The sequence below is a fragment of the Chinchilla lanigera genome, unplaced genomic scaffold (assembly GCF_000276665.1).
Source record: "Chinchilla lanigera isolate Chin_1 unplaced genomic scaffold, ChiLan1.0 scaffold00004, whole genome shotgun sequence".
In the NCBI taxonomy this organism is placed as follows: Eukaryota; Metazoa; Chordata; class Mammalia; order Rodentia; family Chinchillidae; genus Chinchilla; species Chinchilla lanigera.
Window position 1 is genome coordinate 31009650 of NW_004955405.1, and position 19701 is coordinate 31029350.

Here is a 19701-nt window from a genome sequence, read left to right on the forward strand (position 1 = left end):
GTGTTTTGCTTGGTGAATTCTCAAAGAGTAAGCACATCCTCTAGCTAGCACCCAGTTCAAGAAGTCCAAGCCCTCTCTTGGCCTCTCCTAATTATTAACCCCTCTTTCTTCTCCAAATATCTAACATCATAATTTTGACTGTGGTAGAGAGAAGCATATAGAATGCTTTCTTTCATGTTGGATTTCTTTTGTGCAGCGCAATTGTGAGATTCACCCACATGCACACAGCAGTAGTTCGCTCACGTTTGTTATTGTTTTGTAATGTGTTATATGAATACATCTCAGGTTATTTATCCATTCTAACACTGATGGATGTTTGGGTTGGTTCCAGTACAGGGCAATTCTAAATAGTTTGGCCATCAGGATGTGTACTTATTTCTGTAGGTTATAGACCTGGAAGTGAAATTGTTCTGTTATAGCGTAGATACCAGCTTTAAATACTGGTTTTTTAAATGCTTTCAGCCCTTCATTTCTTAATACACTATTATCTTAGTTCAGGCTGCTGTAATCAGCTGAGCGGCTTAAACAACAAACATTTATTTCTCATAGTTCTGGTGCCTGTAAGTCCATGATCAGGCTGCCAGAGTCCCAGAGTCTGGCGAAGGCGTCTTCCTGGCTTGCAGGGGCCACGTCTGTTCACTGTGTCCTCATGAGGGAGAGAGCAGAAAGTGAGAGCAGGCTCTGGTGTCTCCTCTTATAAGGGTGCTAACACCACTCAAGAGGGCCCCACTCACATGAATTCATTATCTCCCATAGGTGCCCCCTGTTCTACATCATCATATTGGGATTAGGATATCAACACATGAATTTGAAGGAGGCATAAATATTCAGCCAATAACAAATAGGAATCTCAAAAAATGAAATTGGCCCAGGTGTCTCATAACCAGTGAGAGAGGGTATTCACTTTCCTGTCGGAGGACACAATATCCAATATCCACTACTTAAAGGAGGAAAGGAGCAATGTGGCTTACATTTTAAGGGGACAGTCCATGGACAGCTGGCCTCAAGGCAGAAACATCAAGGCAGAAGGGCATATGGAGCAGAGTTACTTAGTTTCTGGTGGCTGAAAAGCACCGCAGGGGAACAGTGCCAAAGAGAAAGGTACAATACCCGAGGTCACTCCACCCAGACACACCCAGCAGTGTGCTCCACCAGCCCCCTGGACAGCTCCCCAGCCAATCGAGTTGCTAGCCCACCCTAATCACCACACAGGGTTTAGTGCTCCCCTCTTCTAGGGCTGGCCCCGTCCCAGCTGGGCCACACTGTCCTGGCCACCACCACCTCAGCACTGAACTCACCGCACCTCATAGCCTGCCTTCCTCTCCCAGAGGACCATGATCCCCTTGAGGGCAGGAACCATGCCTTGCTCCTCATTCTAGAGAGCCCAGCCTCCAGCACCATGCACAGAGCATGGCAGCCCTTGATAAATACTTGATTTAATAAGTGAGAGGATATAAGATCCACCCAGCCATCTAATTCTTGGGCGAAGTTGAGAAATGCATTAAATTTTGAAAACTCATATATTTTTTATCTTTGCTTTCAGATATCAAATGGATCCACTATAAAAGTCTTTAAGAAGATAGCAAATTTTACTTCAGGTAACCAATATAATATTGTTAACCTTTTGTTCTCACCCAGCTTTAGGAAGTATTGCTTTGTGCCTCCCTCAGAGGTACTGTCACAAAAGTGAGATTGAGCTGTTGCTACGTCATTCTCTGAAGGCTGAGAAAAGCTGGTCTGATCTGTTTCTAGTCCTCAGAATGTGGGCCCCTGAGAAGAAAGAAAGGAAACTGTAAACTGTGGTTGGCCCTGCCAGGCCGCACAAAGGAAGTCACTGCTTGTTAACGTCTCTAAACTAGGCCCTGGGTCTCCGTCCCCATAGTGCTTTCCCAGCTCCTCAGCGGGCTGGGGAGCCCTGGAAGGATCTCCCCGGGAAACTGAGAAGGAAGTTGAGAGATAATCACACGGCCCTGCGAGCGCTGCACACGTAAGATAGTGCACGTAGAAAGTCCTGTTATCAGTGAGGCAGCGTTTGCAAACTTCCCAGAAAGTGGAGAGAAACCGAAGAGGAAGCTTTTATGAGAGCGTTAACAGAGCAGCCTACAAAGTCCTTGTCCCGCTCTCCGACAGCCGGAAAACAGGCTCGCAATGCCGTGAGAAAATCTCTAAGTCATATGCTAGATTTGCCTCCAGAGAAACTCTGTCCCTGCAAAGACGATCAGCCTTCAGCCCCCACAAGGGTTCGGGCCTCTGCCGGGCTGGGCTTCGGGCTTCTGACTCCTGGTAGAAGGAGCTCTGTGGGCCCCAGCATCTGGTCAGCGCGAACAGGGACTGCGGGACTGCCGAGGACAGAAGGTCACCCGGTAGCTGTGGGTGGACCCCCGCGGGGGCTCTCACCTCCCGTCACTCCGATGGGGACACCCCACGGAAAGCCGCTGCCGCTGTGGAGGTGATGGCATTCTTGTGCTGTGGAAACGGGGAGAGCGGTGATTTTTGGGTCTCAGAGATTAGGCCTTTCGAAGCGCCTGTTGTTCGGGGACTGAACAGCGGGAGCTGAGGGTGGGTCTCTCGGTGGGGCTCCAGGCAGCCGACCCTTCGCTTCCTCCCTGTCGAGTCCGGCTGAGCTCATCCCGCTCACCCCGCCGCTCGCACGCCAGGCTCACCGCCCCCCGGACCTAGCCCCGGCCGGGTCAGAATCCCAGCAGTGGCTGAACCCCGCTATTCTTAGCTTTTCGGAACCTCCATCCAGGCAGCCACGGGAGAAAGGCACTCGGCGGCAGTCGGTGTCACTTTCCTGGCAGCCAGGGACCCCAACACGTCCTACCCCGGCCCCGGGATTCCCTGGGAGCTCCCCTCTGTGTTCCCGGGGCCTGCCTTCGCACGCCCTGGCCACGCAGCGCTCCTGACCTCAGCAGGTGACTTCCCTCTGTGCAGGGCAGAGAGCACGGAAATCCTAGTTCCGTCAGCACCGCTCAGCACCCGCACCCAACCATCAGCCTCCTGCGCCTGCTGTCCCGCTCCTGCCCCTGCACTAGGGCTGTCCCTCCTCCCACCCAAGGCCGCTCTCTGCCCTGGGCTTCAGATCATCCTCCCGAGCCCCCGAGCACTCTCACCGCTCAGCCGCAGGGGTGCTGTAAATGGGTTTTTCTCCTCTGGCCTGCTCCTTCTTCCCCATTAGCATCTCAAGATGTTCTAGTTGCTCTCATTTTCAAGTGCCCCGGTGCCCTAGCCCATTTTTCCCTGTCTTCCACTCTCTTTCCCTTTATCGTTGACTTTCTCCCAAGCTTCTCCTCCTGCGCTCTGTGAGCTCCATTACAGGGCCCTTCTTCTTCTTTTTTTTTTTTTTTTTGAGGTCTTGCTATGTAGTTGAGGTTGGCCTTGAAGTCTGTGTAACCCAGGCTGGGCTCCAACATGCGGTGATCCTCATGCCTCAGCCTCCACAGGCAGGTGCCACGGCGCGGGTCCCTCTCAGATCCTAGGAAGAATGGCCTGCCTTTCCCCCGCGGGGCCTCCCCACTCACCCCGCTAACCATTCGTTTAGGTTCAGCTCCACCTTCCTTCCTCAGGGCAACCTTCCAGACTTAGGCTGGTACTTGTGAGGTGCTTCCTTCACAGACGTCTTCTTCATAATCCTTGCCACAATTCTGATTAAGTAATTAAATGTGCAATTAGTGGTTTGCTGTCTCTCGTGGGCTGGAATGAGCATTCCATTAGGGTGGGAAGAGGTCGTCTTCCTCCTTGCTGTACTTAACACCTGGCAGCCTGCCGCAGAGAGGTGCTGCAGGTGGATTCTTTAGATGATAGGCTCGAGCCTTCCCGCCCCAAACCCAGCAGGTGGCCGCTCCGCCTGTTTGAGCGCCTCCTAGAGGCCAGGGAAGCTGCTTCCAGCTCCTGTCCCTGCTCCAGGCACCCTCACAGTGGAAGGAAAGTTGCCACCACAGAGGGCTCCAGCAGAAGGGCTCTTGGGTTTACAGCACAAGCAGGGCTTTTTAGAAGGCCGGTTAGCCCATGGCTGATTTGTTAATGGACTGTTTTCTCCCCGCTCTCTGTCCTTCAGATGTGGAATACACCGACGAACACTGCCATTTGGTGAGTTGAGGCTTTCGGGTGCTCGTTGCTGACATGGCATGCCTCCTGGAGCGCGGGTGGTCGCCTTGGGTAACGCTGCCATTCTGTCTTCCCTTTAGATTTTACCAGATTCGGAAGCCTTCCAAGATGTGCAAGGAAAGAGACATCGAGGGAAACACAAGTTCAAAGTAAAAGAAATGTATTTGACAAAGCTGCTGTCGACCAAGGTACACTTACTGTTCTGGGAACGCGTTTATGGGTACCTTGGGGGTGTGTGATGTGTTTGACTTAATTTCCACTGAAGTGTGAAAATGTTACAAATCCCTTGTGCCTTCCAGCAAAGCAAAATGAAAGTTTAAATTGTAAACACTTCCTATCCCCTGCTTCTCTTCTTTTTCTTTTTCTTTTCTTTTTTTTAATAAACTGTAAAGATAACAGCACTTTACAAATTTCTACCATAGTATCTTCAATCAGGGATTTTAATATTGTTCCAAGTTCTTTTGCCCACCTTTTTACTATTGTTATTTTTAGGTTGACAGGATAATGATTCCTTTTTGTTTACTTGTTATTATAGATAGGCAATAAAAACTCCTTCTTTGAATCGCAGATAAAATGAAAGGGGGGGATCAATGACTATAAACCTAGTAAATCTTACTGATTTTTAAAATTTTTTGAAATTAGGAATTCTATTCACATCTAAAAAGTGCCAGATGTGAAAGCCAGTGGAATACCAAATCAGGAGCAAATTTTACTTTATGTGGCTTTTGATGAGATTAACAGAAGTCTGTGATTTTTCCCCCTGAAATGACTAGCAATATAAATGTTACTACCTAACCTGACCCTAGTTAACTTGCTGGGTATCCTTCTTAGATTATGGACAGAGAGAATCTGCTTAGGGCTTAGGAGATTTGTTTGGTGGTCAGAGAACAGCCTGAGCCTTTTGATTTTCTCAGCCTTCCCAGAGAGCTCAGCCAGTTGTTTTTTTTTATAAAATACGCAGATGCTTTGGAAAGCACACAGTCAAACCCTATGATGGAAATTCAGGCAGCAGGAAAAATTCTGGGAACGGAGCAGTATCGCTTGAGTTTTCCAGGCTGAACGTGACTTATAAAAAAGCCAAACATGCCTGGCTCCTTGGTTCCTGTATCTGGGCCTGCAACTGACCTGTCAGTTGCTAGTGGTCGCTGAGAAATCCTCCCTTCTTTACAATTTCTAAGAAATCATAAGCAAGAAGCTTATGAATCAAATCTAGAGCTGGGCGTGGACGTTCAGAACCTTTGTCCCTTAACTCATTGGCCACCTTTGATGATTTTACCTTTTCCGCTCCATTTTTCTCCAGTTGGCACATCGTTTTCTCTGAACGTAGGTTTGGTGTTCTGTTCTGTTTTCCAAATCAGTGCAGTATTTTCTAATCTCCCAACTCTCGTGCTCTTGGTCTTGCAGGTGGCAATCCACTCTGTGCTTGAAAAACTTTTCAGAAGCATTTGGAGTTTACCCAACAGCAGAGCCCCATTTGCTATAAAATACTTTTTTGACTTTCTGGATGCCCAGGCCGAAAACAAAAAAATCACAGATCCTGATGTCGTACATATTTGGAAAACAAACAGGTGGGAATGTGGGCGATTATTGACTGTTTTCAAGAATCTGGGACAGAAATATTAACTAAAAGGGGGGCATGGATAGTCACAGAAGGGTTCATTTACCTCTGTACCCAAATCTTTGGTCCAGGTAAGCTATAAAGTCAAAGTAGTTTCTTTGCTGTGTTTCTATTTTTATTTTTCATTTATTTTTTATTTATTTTTTTTATTTTTTTATTTTTTTGGTTTTTCTCCGGTACCGGGAACCGAACTCACGACCTTGTGCTTGCCAGGCAGGCGCTTTGCCGCTGAGCTAAATCCCCAGCCCCTGTGTTTCTATTTTTAAACAATACATGAAATCATTGCTATGCAGAGGATCCTGTTCTTTAGGGTAACATTAAAAACACTGCTGTCTTTAATGCTTGAAAGACTTTATCTAGAAGGTTAGAGCAGCAAAAAAAGAAAAATTAATATTTTGTGATTTTATCATACAATTTTCCCATTAGGAAAAATGCTTATTTGTCCCTAAAATAATGTCACTTTGCAATTTTCAAGCTGTGTGTCTAAATTCATGCTTTTATCAAATGCAGTACTCAAGTACCAGGAGAATTATAATCAAGAGTTTGTACTGTTTTTTTTTTTACATTTTATCTTAAGCCAGGGCATCCAGACTTCTTCTCCATTTTTCTTTAGAAAAGAAACCTGGTTCCTTACCTGTGTTTGAAATAGGTAGTGCTGGCACTCAGGGAGAGTTACGATGCAGTAGGACTCATCTGGCAGGCTCAAGCGCCTCTAAGCAGTCAGGTCAGCCACAGCAATTTCAAGAAGCTTTAAAAGCGGAAGGTGCAGAGCTCTAGGTCCAGTCCTCTCCTGTGAGTCCAGTGGATCTCAGCGCTCCGCTCTGGCTCACTCCTTCCCTCAGCCCTGCTGCAGCCACACCCAGCCTCGCACTGCAGGCCACCATTCTGCAGTGGAAACAGTGGCACCTGCCAGGGTAGAAGCCATGCCCGGGAGGTGGTGAGCCAGGCCTGAGCTGAGAAGGAGATACTGGAAGGACTTTGAATGATTCCCAAGTTTGTATGCAAGTATTTACTTGAGATCCTACAACCACCACCACCGTTGGGTGCTGGAGTACAGCAGTGAACAAAACGGACAAACCCACATCCTCACGGTGCTTGTGTTCTAGCAGGTGCAGACAGCCAATCGCGTGCATGCCCTGGAGGGCATTAGAGGAGAGTGCAGAAGGAAGTGGGGAGGGACAGGGGGTGAGCATCAGGATCCGGTGGCCAGAGGCCTCAGGGAGATGTTGAGAGGGTAGCAGCAGGAGCTGTAGGTGAAGAATCCAGGGACAGCGTGCGGCCAAGACCAGGCTGCCACATATGGAGGGCGTCAGGCCTGGGAGAGCTCGGCGAGAGGCTCCCCTGCTGGTCCTCATCTTATGTAACCCGGATGGGTCTGCAGAAACCTCTCGCCAGGACCGGGGCTGCTTCCAACCCCTCCTCTTGCCTCTGTCGCTGTGCTTCACCCTTCCCGGTTCGGAGTGCGGTGCCATCTGTGGCTTGGTAGTTTGCCTAGCAGATTTGTGTGTTCAGTAAGGACATAGACCCCTCTGTACGAACTGGTACGCAGACGACTGGCTGTCTCTGGAAGGCCCTATGTGAGAGGAGCTTACTGTCTTTCAACAGCCTTCCTCTTCGCTTCTGGGTCAACATCCTGAAGAACCCTCAGTTTGTCTTTGACATTAAGAAGACGCCACACATAGACGGCTGTTTGTCAGTGATTGCCCAGGCATTCATGGACGCCTTTTCCCTCACCGAGCAGCAGCTAGGGAAGGTAAGGCCCCGTTTTGCAGTTTCTTACACACAGTCCCGTGAGTCTAAATCACGATGTCTTACGAACATTCAGATAATGGACAGCTGGCCTAAACCACACCAGCGGAAGAGAAGCAGTCACTCATGGTCACTGTAAATTTGCTTCTCTTTAAAATCTGTGCCATTTACTTGAATTTTTTTAGCACTTTTTTTTGTTTGTTTTTTTGAGACAGGATCTTGCTAATGTAGTTCTGACTGGCCTTGAACTTGCTTATGTAGACCAGGCTGGCCTTGAACTCAGCAATCCTCCTGCCTCAGCCTCTTGATGCTGAGATTACAGACATGTGCCACCACACCCGGTTCCCATTTACTTTTATTTTTAATCTCATTCATAAAGAAAAAAACCCAAAATAATTAGCCCCATCCTATTGCAGAGTTGTGCCTCTGAAAAACTACCATGAAGTATACATTTTCCTTGTTTCTTAGAAAAACATTCAAAGGACACTGATAGACTAACCCAAAATATAAAACTATTAATATTTTTCCAAGTCAATTCCATCTGAATATATTATAAAAAGTCTATTTCAGTATAACAAACAGCTTATGGGGAAGAAAACCTTGTCTGAGACTTCTAATAATACCAGTTTGTCAGTTTATAATCAAGTCATGAACATTGCTTTCCTATGGTTTTCTTTGCTGATAAAAAGCCCCGAGAAAGCAAAGAAAGATAAAAATACAGAGCAAGCTTTGAAAAAGATATTTTGGTCTTTTCCAAGCACTCCAAAATAAATTAAACTGAGCAATATCTGTACCTAATGGATTTCAGAAAACCCTCTGAAAGCTGAGAAGTGGCTCTTTGGTAGGAAGATCTTCATAGTACCAGAAATGAACGGTAATTGATGTACAGGTCCCTCAGATACCGAGCCAACCTTTCAACTCTTTGTCACCACTCTTCCTGCAAAACAAACTGGGCTTTACTTGTGTCTTCCCTCCCGTTGCCTGGGCTCTCAATGCTGTGACCCTCAGCATTATCTTTGACTCTGCTTCCTGTCCCCTTCCAGCCTGTACCCTCAGTTCACTCGTTATACTTCCTGCCCTCTTCGGAAGACCCATCCCTTCCTTCTCATCCCTGTCCCTTCTCCATTCCCTCCACACTGGGATAACACTCGTCTCCTAGCCTGTGTCCATGCCTGCTGTCCAGCCTTCCCCTGTGCATCCCCTTTTCACTGTGTCTCGGGTTATCTTCCTAGAACATCAGCCTCACCTGGCCAGCCTCCTGCTTAACGGCTTGAGAATGTCACCTATAACCCCCAGCTGGCCTCTGCAGTGCCAGGAGCACCTTCTGATCGACCGCAGGCCTCTTTTGGCCTCATCATTTATTGGCACACTGCCCATGCTTTCCCCAGACACACCAAGAGCTTGTATCCACATCCCTTCCCTCAGGTCTTTCCGGTCTCACAACCTTTGTGTCTAGTAAAATCTCATTCATTCATTCATTCATTCAAAAGCCATTCACTCAGCACACACTTATCCGATGTGTGCCCGAACGTGTAGGAGACTCAGATCAATCTAACTGCTTCCCGTGTGAACTTTCCCCAGTACAGTTCCCACAAGGCTTTCTTCATGTGACTGATAAGGTTTGCCTTAGCACAGCACACTGGAAAACACTTGCATGTTTGTTTGTTCATAGGAAAAATGGTCATTTTCGGATTATTTACCAGGTTCTTGGTATGTTTCCTCAGAAGTACCACATAAGTAGTTAATGTGACCCTCGTTTTATGGATGAGGAAATTGACGTCCTTAGGTTATGTCTCAGTGAGGTCACAGAGAAGTCATAGATTCTGATTTGCCTAACTCTGTAGCCTTTTTTTTTATAGCCTAATTATTTATGTCAGAGTTAACACTGTAAATTTGTCTTCTCCCTTAGAGGTGAGCTTCTCAAGGGCAGTACAATCGTCTTCACCTTTGTACACTCAAGGCCTGCCAACACACCTGGCTGAATGTTTATTGAATGAATGAATGAATGAATGAATGAGCAAATGATCACATTATTTGTGAGTTCCTCTTCAACTTGACAAGAAAATCTCAGTAATATCTCCATCAAGGTGTCCTTCAGAGTGAGTCATCAGGCCACTCGCTGAGCCACCGGATTCTGCAGAACGCACTGGAGCAGTAGCCTGACCATTAACTCACCTACCTTCCCCAAGGAGAATTTTTCAAACTTTTATTAAAAAAATGATTTCTTAATATCAAATCTTCACTTACTTGCTCTTTAAATATTATCACTATTATAATTCCATAAAACCATTAAAAGTACCAGGGAACCTTTGCAAATTCAGACATCAGAGCCCCCAGTCCTAACAACCATACGCTTCCTTGAGGAAACTGGGAGATCTTCATAAGGGACGAGCTGGAAAATCTGCCACTGCCAATTACTTACCAGTTTCATAGTTATATAAAGGGTTCAGTGAGACCTACAATCAAGTCTTTTATAAATGCCAAATCCACTGGTGGGTGAGGGTGAGAGCAAATGTTCTAATTCAGGCTTTTTACAACCATTAGTAATGAACTATGATTGAAATAAGTTCCATTGTTACAGTAACTCAAAATCATGCAAAAATAATAATTTAGTTCTTTTATGAGAGGAAGGCAGAATATATTAGCATTTAATCTGCCCAAAAAGAACAGTGACTCACCAGAACTATCTAGAAGGCAGTCAGTCACTCAGTCACCATTTACTGAGGCCTCCTGCATGAGCCTTGTTAGCAAGAGGTAGTGCTGATGGTGGAGGTTCAGCTACATTGTGCTGGTATAAATTCTCCATGGATTTTTACCTGTGTGGTGTGGTTGCTTTTTTTTTTTTTCAGGAAGCACCAACTAATAAACTTCTCTATGCCAAGGATATCCCAACCTACAAAGAGGAAGTAAAATCTTATTATAAAGCAATCAGGGATTTGCCTCCATTGTCATCTTTAGAAATGGAAGAATTCTTAACTCAGGAATCTAAGGTATCATTCAAAACGAGAAATAAGCTTCTATTTGATTTTTTTTTAAAGGTCATTTTGGAGTCTCTCAACAAGCTTTTTCTTTTTTTCCTTAGAAACACGAAAATGAATTTAATGAAGAAGTGGCCTTGACAGAAATCTACAAATACATCGTAAAATATTTTGATGAGGTAAGACTCTATTTAACCTCTTTTTAACCTATGAAGCAGTCACAAGGGTCTGGCCATAGTGCTCAGTAGGTCTCAGGACAGCTCTGGCAGCCGAAACAGCCAGAGGAGGAGGCCAGGAAGCCTGCCTGAGGTGGGGGTCCTGGTACCATGCCAGACCCTGCACATGGCCGCCCCTCTTGTCTTTAAATTATGTGCCCACCAGCCTGCATTTACATTTGAGTTCATGGGACCTACAGCCACAGTGACTCAAATTAACACTGATGAGTAAGTTGTGGCTTTGTTCAAGGCGGCCAGCTTAGGCTTCGTTGTAATCTGCTAAAAATGAAAGCTAAGCCTAGACTCGGTATTGAATAGTTATATGAAATTATGACATATTTCTAACATAAGCAACTATGTCAGTAACAACTGTTTTAATTCAGGCTTTTTACAACCATTAGTAATGAACTACCATTCACCTTTATGATTAATTCTCCTTAACCTGGATGCATTGTTTCCAAATATGTTAATTCCCCCTTCCCTGATTCCCCCCACTCAGTCATGCTGGGACAGGCTATCCATGTCAGTGGTGAGAATAGCTCACCATTCCATTTGCTACTTGAAGATCAAGTGAAGAGCTAAGGTAGGGTAGAGGCAATGAGTTCCTTAAACATGATAAGCATCCCTCTTTCCAAGGGTGAGAAGGGAAGCCCTGTGGAGGGGAGGGGAGGGGACAAAAGGGACTACACTGTCCAAGAGGGGAGGGGAAGAGAGGGGAGGGGAGGGGAGGGGAGGGGGAACTACTTGTCTCTGACGAGGATGCCCCTGCCTGCTGCACTTAAGGAGAAATACTTGCCTGCATGTTGGCTGCCCAGGAATGCTTGCTGTGCTTGGAATGGCTGTGACACAATGCATAAAGCAGGGCCTTGGAAGTCTGGTCCCATATTTATAAGCAAATAGTTGGTATTTCTTGAGGCCTTCTATTTTAAACCAAAGTGTTGTTGATTCTGTGATAATGACTTGGCAAAACAACTTGCAAAGTGAGTATGTAAATAATCGGAGAAAACGTTGGCATCTGTTTCATACAGATTGTACCACTCACAGCATCAGGAATTAAAGAGGAAAAACAGAATGATAATGCTAGAACCACAATATCTAAAATAACTGTTCTAATTGTCAACAGATTCTAAATAAACTAGAAAGAGAACGAGGGCTGGAAGAAGCTCAGAAACAACTCTTGCATGTAAAGGTCTTATTTGATGAAAAGAAGAAATGCAAGTGGATGTAAGCACCCTGGGGCCTGGCTTAATGTGGCAAAGTTCTTCAGACGACTTGGGAGCGGAACGGCCGCTTGAGCGACTCTGTGTCGTTAATTTTTTAGGTTTGCACAAAGGTTCCACTTTGAGCACTGTCTTTTTTTAAGAGACCAAGGCACATGCACAGCTTTTAATAAGCGTATCGACCACTGTGCCTGTGTGTATGCTGTGGGAACCCTTCCGTAAATAGAGGTGAAGTGGTTGTTGCAAACAGCCTCCTTGTTTACAGAGAATACAGGGCCAGTAAGCAAGTGTCAGTATTGTAATGACAGTCCCCACTTAAGCACAATGATATCTAAGTGGTTTTGTTGGAAAACTACAGCCGTGTAGCACTTGTAACTACACTGCACCGCTGCAGAAAAAGGGATATTGCCAATGCTCAAAGCAAAAGGTGAACTGAGTCATTTGGGAACGAGGTGGCGGCGTTAGGGCAACCTCAAGGGTTTGCAGCATTGAAACTTTCCCCAGTAGTTCTTGGAAAAGCTGACCGCAGAATTTGGTGGTGTGTACACTTAGCATTTGTGAGTGTGTGTGTGTGTTTAAACCAAAAACTAACAGTGTTGCAACATTGTTGAAAGGGCTCGTGTTTTTCAGTGGTCGCCAACTGCACTCCATCCAACTCGCCTCCATTTTCCATCCGGGAGCTCTAAAGCAAGGAGAGTGAGTGGGCTTTATTAAAAGGCAACAGCGGTTTACCCAGACACTTTGTCCTGATGTATGTTCCTTTTTCATTCATCCTTTCATACTAAATGTATTTGATGGTGAACATGTTGGGTATTGTAAAGACTATTAATTTTATTTAAAAACCTTTGATCAGAACTATCTGTGGAAGTGTAAGTCACTCTAATCCTACATTTCTATACTAGTGGCTCCTTGCTTTAGATTTCTGGTGAACCCTGTGGTTATAAATACTTGTGTGTGATTAAAAAAAAAAAGATACATTTTACATTTCATCAAATTGCTGTTCACACTGGAGTATTATATATAAATAAATATATATTTGAGGCCCAAGGCCTGAAAAATATTAGTAGACAACTTGGTATCTTAGTCTTACTATGTACTTTTGGAAATTATTCCTTACAGGAGAAAGAATTTTAAATAACTCATTCATGCCTTTCTTTTAAAAAAAAAAAAACAAAACTCCCTACCAGTTATACTGTAGTCTTTTTATTGCTGAGTTTTTTATTCCTGAATTTTTGCTGCTCATGACCAATTTTAATACCACTGTGTTTTCCTTCTATTAAACCAGAAGAAGTAAAAAGTGTAATTGGCAACTCTAAAGCTTTGCTTGTGGCAGGCACCTTTCACCCTCGGTGCTCTAAGTCCCCGATCTAAGGAAAAAAAAAAAAAAATTCAGGTAGCAAATAAAACATCGATCACACATTCCTTAAACCATTTCCCAACACTGTACGGAACATCAGAACTGAAATGTGAATTTGTCTTAGGTAAATGCAGTTCTTTTCTGTTTCCTAATATCTGCTAAAGAGTGAGAGAGGTGACACCTGAACAAACGGTTCAGAGAAAGAAGCAGTTACTGCCCTGATAGGCACCATCCCAATCCTGTGCTTTTGACCACTCTCTGCCCAGTGGACACATCTCAAAAGTACTACCAAATAGGTTACTTCTAAGTATAAGGTGAGAGGTCTGGTCCCCATCCAAAGCTGCTACAGTCTTCAAAGAGGTGAAGGCACTCGTAAGAGAACAGTTATAGGAGAGTTGAGAGGCAAGGGTAGGAGAGTTGCCCAAAAGACTTCCCTTCTCTAGGGTACAGTGAACTCAAAGGATCAGCTACAGCTTTATCGAAGTATTTACTGAATGCTACACGAGGGTGTCCCTGTCCAGCTCTCTGGCACGTGAGTCCTGTGTGGAGAGTTACCTCCTCTTCCAGGGACTGTGCTGTTAGGAACTTTGGGCAAGTCACGTACCTCTTTGTGCCTCAATTTCTGTATATTTCTAACCTACCTCACTGAGGTGGTGTGGAGATTCACTAATGTATGTAGCGTGTTTGTCAATCCTCCAGTGAAAAGCACTATCTAGGATCACATTCTGGATCACATTAGCCAAATGCAGTAAATGGCCAAATTAGATGTGTGCTGAAGACAATCAGTCACTGGGTCTAATTTAAACAGCAACTAGAGAAACAAATGGCAAACAATATCTATTTTCAACTTTCTTTGCATATTTTTTGGTGCAAAACAATTCATTTATAAATTTTTTTTCTAACAGTAGTGTCTACAGCAGCATTTAAAAATTAATTCTGTTACCTTTTCTGTATTAGGATTTAAAGTCTATTTCTTACTGTATACCTGATTGAAGCTGTTCTTGGAGATGAATGTTTTAAATGTCTATATCCAAAAATAAACATTTTGATGTAACTGTGGACTGTTGGTCTTTTGTTCTCCCCAATTTCCTAGTTCTAATAGGTTTTTTATTCTAAGTGGTGCCATAGAAATTAATTTTCAAAAACAAGGTGTCACTGCCTATGCTGCGTGGATAAGCAGCCCATTATGTAGTAGTACATAAACCTCGTTTCTTGATAAACGATGTCAACGGCTGCTCAGCTGCATCCCCGTCCTCCCCTGTGGACCTGGACTTCTGACTATCATGTCTTCTGGAGAATGCTTTGCTAGGCTGACATGAAATTATTGCAGCAGAATTCTTCAAAAACATGTTACATAAAAAGCCTCCAAAGGGCGTGCAGTGAAAAACAAAGTAGTGAAGGCACACGTAGGAACACAGAAAAAACAGTGTCACCGTTTGAGTGGATCCAAAACAAAGACCAGTACTGCTTGAGGGGCCCGCTGGGTTTCTCCATCCATAGCCCTTTTTTAAACAGCTACAGCATTTAATGTTGTACTAGTTTCCACTAAGAAAAGCCATAATCAGTGAAATCTTCTAAACTGCAGCATATACAGTATATTACTTGGCCAAAATGAAATTAAACACAAATATTAGTTAGAAAAATATTTATTAAGCTCTTTAATAAATTATGTGCACACAGCTTTTTGAAAAGGTAGACTTCTGCAATGAATGTTTGTAAGTTCTTTTATGCCATCTTTTAAATTGTCGTATTTCCCCCCAAAACTACAGGTTTATACCTCTTACTGTAAACCACAGGTGTTTACTGACTTTGTTACCGTCAAGCACCTCAAAGGTAAGGAAAAAGGAACTTTCAACGGACATATTTCAGGCAAAATGCCAAAAAATTCAAAGTAAAGTCAATTTTATAACTTGATTTTCTAATTAGTTCCTTGTATCAATTTGCTTTTTATATTCTCAAAAGGTCCTCAATACATATTCTAAATATCTGTGGAACTGTTTCCTTCAGTGCTTCGCTTGTCGTAGCTGGTACCTTCTTCTTGAGGCACACGCAAGGACTTTGGCAAATCACAGTGAAGCAGCTTGGTGCCACAAACGGTAAAACTTCACATTTTACTGAGTCTGAGATTTCGCCTGCTTTGATCTGTCCGTCTTCGCGAGAACATCACTCCCCAGGAGATCCAAGTTCCTCTAGCTGTCTTCTTTGTGTTGTTTCTAGTTCTTCTAGTCGTTTGCGAAGGAGAGAGAGTTCCCTTTGATGTTGTTCCTCCTTAAAAACGATGTAGGAAAGCAAAGCAAAAGAAACTGTTAGAAAAACCAGAGGGCTCCTCTCTTACACAGGCCTGCAGCAATCTGCAGGGAGGTCAGGTCCACTTCAGCAGTCCGAAAGCAGAGCAGTATGGGTGAGCTGTTAAGAAGTCCCACTTCTTTCCCGCCACAGGCTCTGACCCTAAGCAAAGTCCAGTCTGTTCTCTAGGTGTGAAATTCACTAGGTAATACATTAGAAAATACAAGGGGTCTCCAGTGTACTTACATGGTAATCTTGAAACAAGACTGGAGTTTAACAATTTATTACAGTATTACAAAACATAATTGTTTAGTCCTTCTAAAAACCACCCAATCAATTTGATTCCTTTAATATTTTGAGAACATGATACAGCATAAAGAGCCTAGGTTTGGAAATCAAACGAGTTTAAAACTTCGTCATTTATTAAGCAACTTTAGGCAAGTCACTTCAACTTTCTGACTCAGTTTCCTCATCTATGAATTGGAAATAAAAATACCTGCCCTCACTGGGTGTGGTGGCGCACACCTGTAATCCCAGCATTTGGGAGGCTGAGGCAGGAGGATCATTGAGAGTTCGAGGCCAGCCAGGGCTACATAGTAAGTTCAAGGCCAGCCTGACCTGCACAGCAAGACCTTACCTCATAAAAAAACAAATAAGCCAAAACAGTATCTGCCCTCAAAGCATTTTTCATCGGTATTAAACTACTGGATGCAAAACATCACGCTGCAGTAGTAAATGCTTAGCAATAGTACAAGTTTTACAAAGTCTAGCTTACTCAAAACCGCGTTAAAACTTCCTTATCTATTGCCCAGTAGTATATTTTACTCCCAGCACCACCACTAAAAGACGGAACAAATTCAGATCTACTTCTCAGCAAATTTTTATGGTCCTCAAAAGAAGGTAAGGTTACCTTGAAGTGGGTATGCTATTTTTGTGGCTAAGATCACATCGACAATTTGGGTTTTAAACTCTCTATTTCAATGAAATGTTTGACTGTTTTTTCCTAAAATAAATGCTCATACCTGCACATGAGGAGGGAAGCACAGTTCCATGCCTGGGACCATGGCTGATGACTGAAAGCTCACAGGATTCATAGATGCTGTCGGAGGTATGTTAGGAACTAAAATTAGACTTCGAAATTCATTGTGTCTTCTCTGTATGTCCTTTAGTCTTTTCTGAAGCCTTGTATATTCTTCAAATGGAACATTTTGTCTTAAAAGAGAAAAAAGAGTATGTCCTTTTAAGAGTTACATGCTTCCTGATTCACAATTTTTTCTTTCTTGAGACAGGGATTCGCGATGTAGCTCAGACTATCCTTGAGCTCATTATGTGGTCCAGGTTGGCCTCGAACTTGTGATTGTCCTGCGTCAGCCTTCCAAGTGCTGAGATTACAGGCATGGGCCACCATGTCCAACTTCACAAGAATAAAGAAAATGCTAGATGAGCTGTATGAAACTGCAATTTTTCTAGGTGAAATATGGTCATATATAGAATTTTGTGTAGTTTAATCTCATTTTTGAAATGCAAGTATGATATTGTGATATAATAAAAATACAGGTATTTGGTCTCTGCCCCTGGTTCCCAGGCAGCTCCTGAAACCATGTGATTCCAGGAGTGGAAAAGAACATCCTTTTTTACGGTAATGTGATGACTGGTAGCTGAGGGACCCTGGAAAGCTGCAGAATGAGGTCAGGTCACCAGAAAGCCCACGACATGATTAGGGAGTTGGCACTTTCAGCCACACTCCACCTCCAGCTCTGGGGAGGGGAGAAAAGCTTAAGGTTCAATTCTGCTTATGAAAGGAAGCTGCCATAAAACCCCAAGAGGACAGCATGGGGGAGCTCATGGGTTACTGAACACATGGAGGTCCCTGGAGGGTGACAGACGTGCACGAGGCACGGAAGCTCCATACCATTTCCCCTGCATCCCTTCCATTGGTCATTCATCTGTATCCTCCATGATACTCTTTGTAATAAACTTGTGTAAAGCATTTCCCTGAGTTCTGTGAGCTGCTCCAGCAAATTAACTGAACCCTAACAGAGGGTCACAGGAAGCCCTATTTACAGCTGTCAGTCAGAAACACAGGTCCCACTCTGGGGCTGTGAGCAGCACCAGACATGGGGCAGTCTTGCAGAACTGAGGCCTCAACCCTGTGGAGTCTGACATTATGCCTAGGTAGACAGGCTCTGAATGGAGTTATGGGACACCCAGCCAGTGTCCACTGGAGAACTGATTGCTTGGCGTATGGAAAAACCTCTGCCCCTCTGTCAGTGTTATCCTGACTATGTTGAGGAGGACAAACATTTGTTGTTTCCAAGATCAGATAGTAGATAACCACAAAGTGTATGAAGCGACTCACTGTAAGAAAAAAACGACAAAGGTAAAAGAAAAATCTAACTTCTTAGGCCTTCACAGATATTTTTTGAAGATGATTCCTGAACATCAATTATACCAGTAATCAAACATAGTTTCAGAGCCATCCAAAGTCCTAGATGACCTGTGCCACAACTACCCAATCTCAAATCAATGACTGCAACATTACTAGAAGAAATAGTAAGTTGAATTTGGTTTTACAATGAAATTGGTAGCTTTCTACTTTCAGACAGCCTATTATAAAGTTGGCAACAATCCCGGTCTAGAAACCTTTTGAGTGTTCTTAAAAAAAAAAAAAAAAAAAAAATTCACATTTTGGTAAGAATTACAACCAATACCAGGGCATATCATAAAGCATTACTTTGTGATACTACTGGCAATTTCCATTATAGAAAAGTCTAATAGTTGATTAAATATAGAAGTCTACCACCATCTAGCTGAATTTAAAAAGATGTTATTAACTTGAATCAAATGGGTCATACAATGCTACTACAAACAACTCCGCTCAAACAATGCTGGTGCTTAGATATGCCTACAAAACTAGAAGCTATAGCTCAATCATAGTTTTCCACAGCTGGAAACTAATTTAGATTCAAACTTGTGGCCACAATTTTCAGAATTACACAATAGCCACAAGTGTCTTTTTTTTTTTTTTAATGTTAGCATCAAGAGCTCACACCACTCCTAGATAGCAAAGCCAGTGACTAATCACTTCTTGTCAATCCCAACCATAATGCAAACACCTGCCTTGTGACAGACCCTTTGCAGTATAGGAACATTCAGTTAGAAGGACAAAAGTAAAAGACAATGCATCGGGGGGTTATCAAATAGTTTTAGAAATCTCTTAAATATATATTTTAAATAAAACATAAAACACAGTGTACTCAGCAACAAGTTCCAGGGTATCAAAGTAACCACGGTGTACACACACAGCACATTACCTATTTAGCACCTGATTCTCTGTTTCTAGTTCTTCTTTCTTTGCCTCCAGGACTTCTACTTTTTCCTGTAGTCTCTTCAGTTTGTTTTCATGAAGAGATTTTCTCTAGAAAGATGAGTAACATAATCAAGTACGTTAGTGCACAATCCCCTACTCAAACAAAACTGTAGAGTGAATGGTTTCTCAGAGGTGAATGTTTTCAGTGGCCACTAGAGAGAAAGCTGAGCACAGATGGCTCTTACTAAACTGCGAAGGTAACGAAGCCCAGGTCTGCCTCCTGCCCTCAGTGTGACAGAACTGTTACGCGTGCCAAATCAGAAAACTGGTATCAACAACTAAATTGCTGCAAGTAAAAATCTAAAAGGAGGGAAGAAGCCAAATTTTACTAACGAGACTGTCAACTGCAAAGGAATCATTAGCTCTTCATCCTCCCAGAAAATACGTGTTTAAAAGAACTGAAATAACGTTCACAGTTAAAAGCATGCTTACAACTTTTAAATATTTGTTTTATAATTTTTTATTAAAGTATAACAAGTTTATAGAAAACGCAGAGAATGTACACATAAACCTCCATGAAAAATCACAAAGGAAAAGCTGGTGTGATTACCTCACAGGTCAAGACCATCGCCAGGACCAGAAGGGCCCCTCCCTTTCCCTCGATCATTAGCACCCCCATCCCTGAGAGGCAATCAACTAATTTATTTCCAGTGTTACAGTTTAGATTTTCTATTTTTAAAACTTCATATGAATGGAGTCATAGAAACATTCTTTTATAAATTTCTTTTTTCTTCACTTAACATTATGTTTGTGAGATTTATTCATGTTACTACTTATAGGTGTAGTTCATTCATTGCCACA

The 19701-nt window shown here is 43.5% G+C and overlaps 2 protein-coding genes across 7 annotated transcripts in view; one reads left to right on the top strand and one right to left on the bottom strand.

The window, feature by feature from the left end:
* Plxnc1 (plexin C1) overlaps nucleotides 1-14298 on the top strand; it is a gene marked incomplete at its 5' end in the record, with an annotated part of 138671 nt that extends 124373 nt beyond the window's left edge. Inside the window, 9 exon segments of one of the 3 annotated variants that reach the window (XM_013518393.1) lie at nucleotides 1544-1598; nucleotides 4058-4089; nucleotides 4188-4295; nucleotides 5512-5675; nucleotides 7331-7478; nucleotides 10324-10464; nucleotides 10557-10631; nucleotides 11791-11891; nucleotides 12502-14298. In XM_013518393.1, coding sequence (XP_013373847.1) covers nucleotides 1544-1598; nucleotides 4058-4089; nucleotides 4188-4295; nucleotides 5512-5675; nucleotides 7331-7478; nucleotides 10324-10464; nucleotides 10557-10631; nucleotides 11791-11891; nucleotides 12502-12601 — 924 coding nt within the window. 3 annotated transcript variants of the gene reach the window in all.
* A 576-nt stretch (nucleotides 14299-14874) lies between these two features.
* The window catches only part of Cep83 (centrosomal protein 83kDa), a 141301-nt gene continuing 136474 nt past the window's right edge, over nucleotides 14875-19701 (bottom strand). For all 4 annotated transcript variants that reach the window (XM_013518406.1, XM_005374473.2, XM_005374474.2 and 1 more), the window contains 3 exons: nucleotides 18845-18948; nucleotides 16553-16742; nucleotides 14875-15512 (listed from right to left, as the gene is read on the bottom strand). In XM_013518406.1, the coding sequence (XP_013373860.1) occupies nucleotides 15408-15512; nucleotides 16553-16742; nucleotides 18845-18948 (399 nt within the window). In that variant the 3' untranslated portion in view covers nucleotides 14875-15407. The remainder of the gene's footprint in view (nucleotides 15513-16552; nucleotides 16743-18844; nucleotides 18949-19701) is intronic.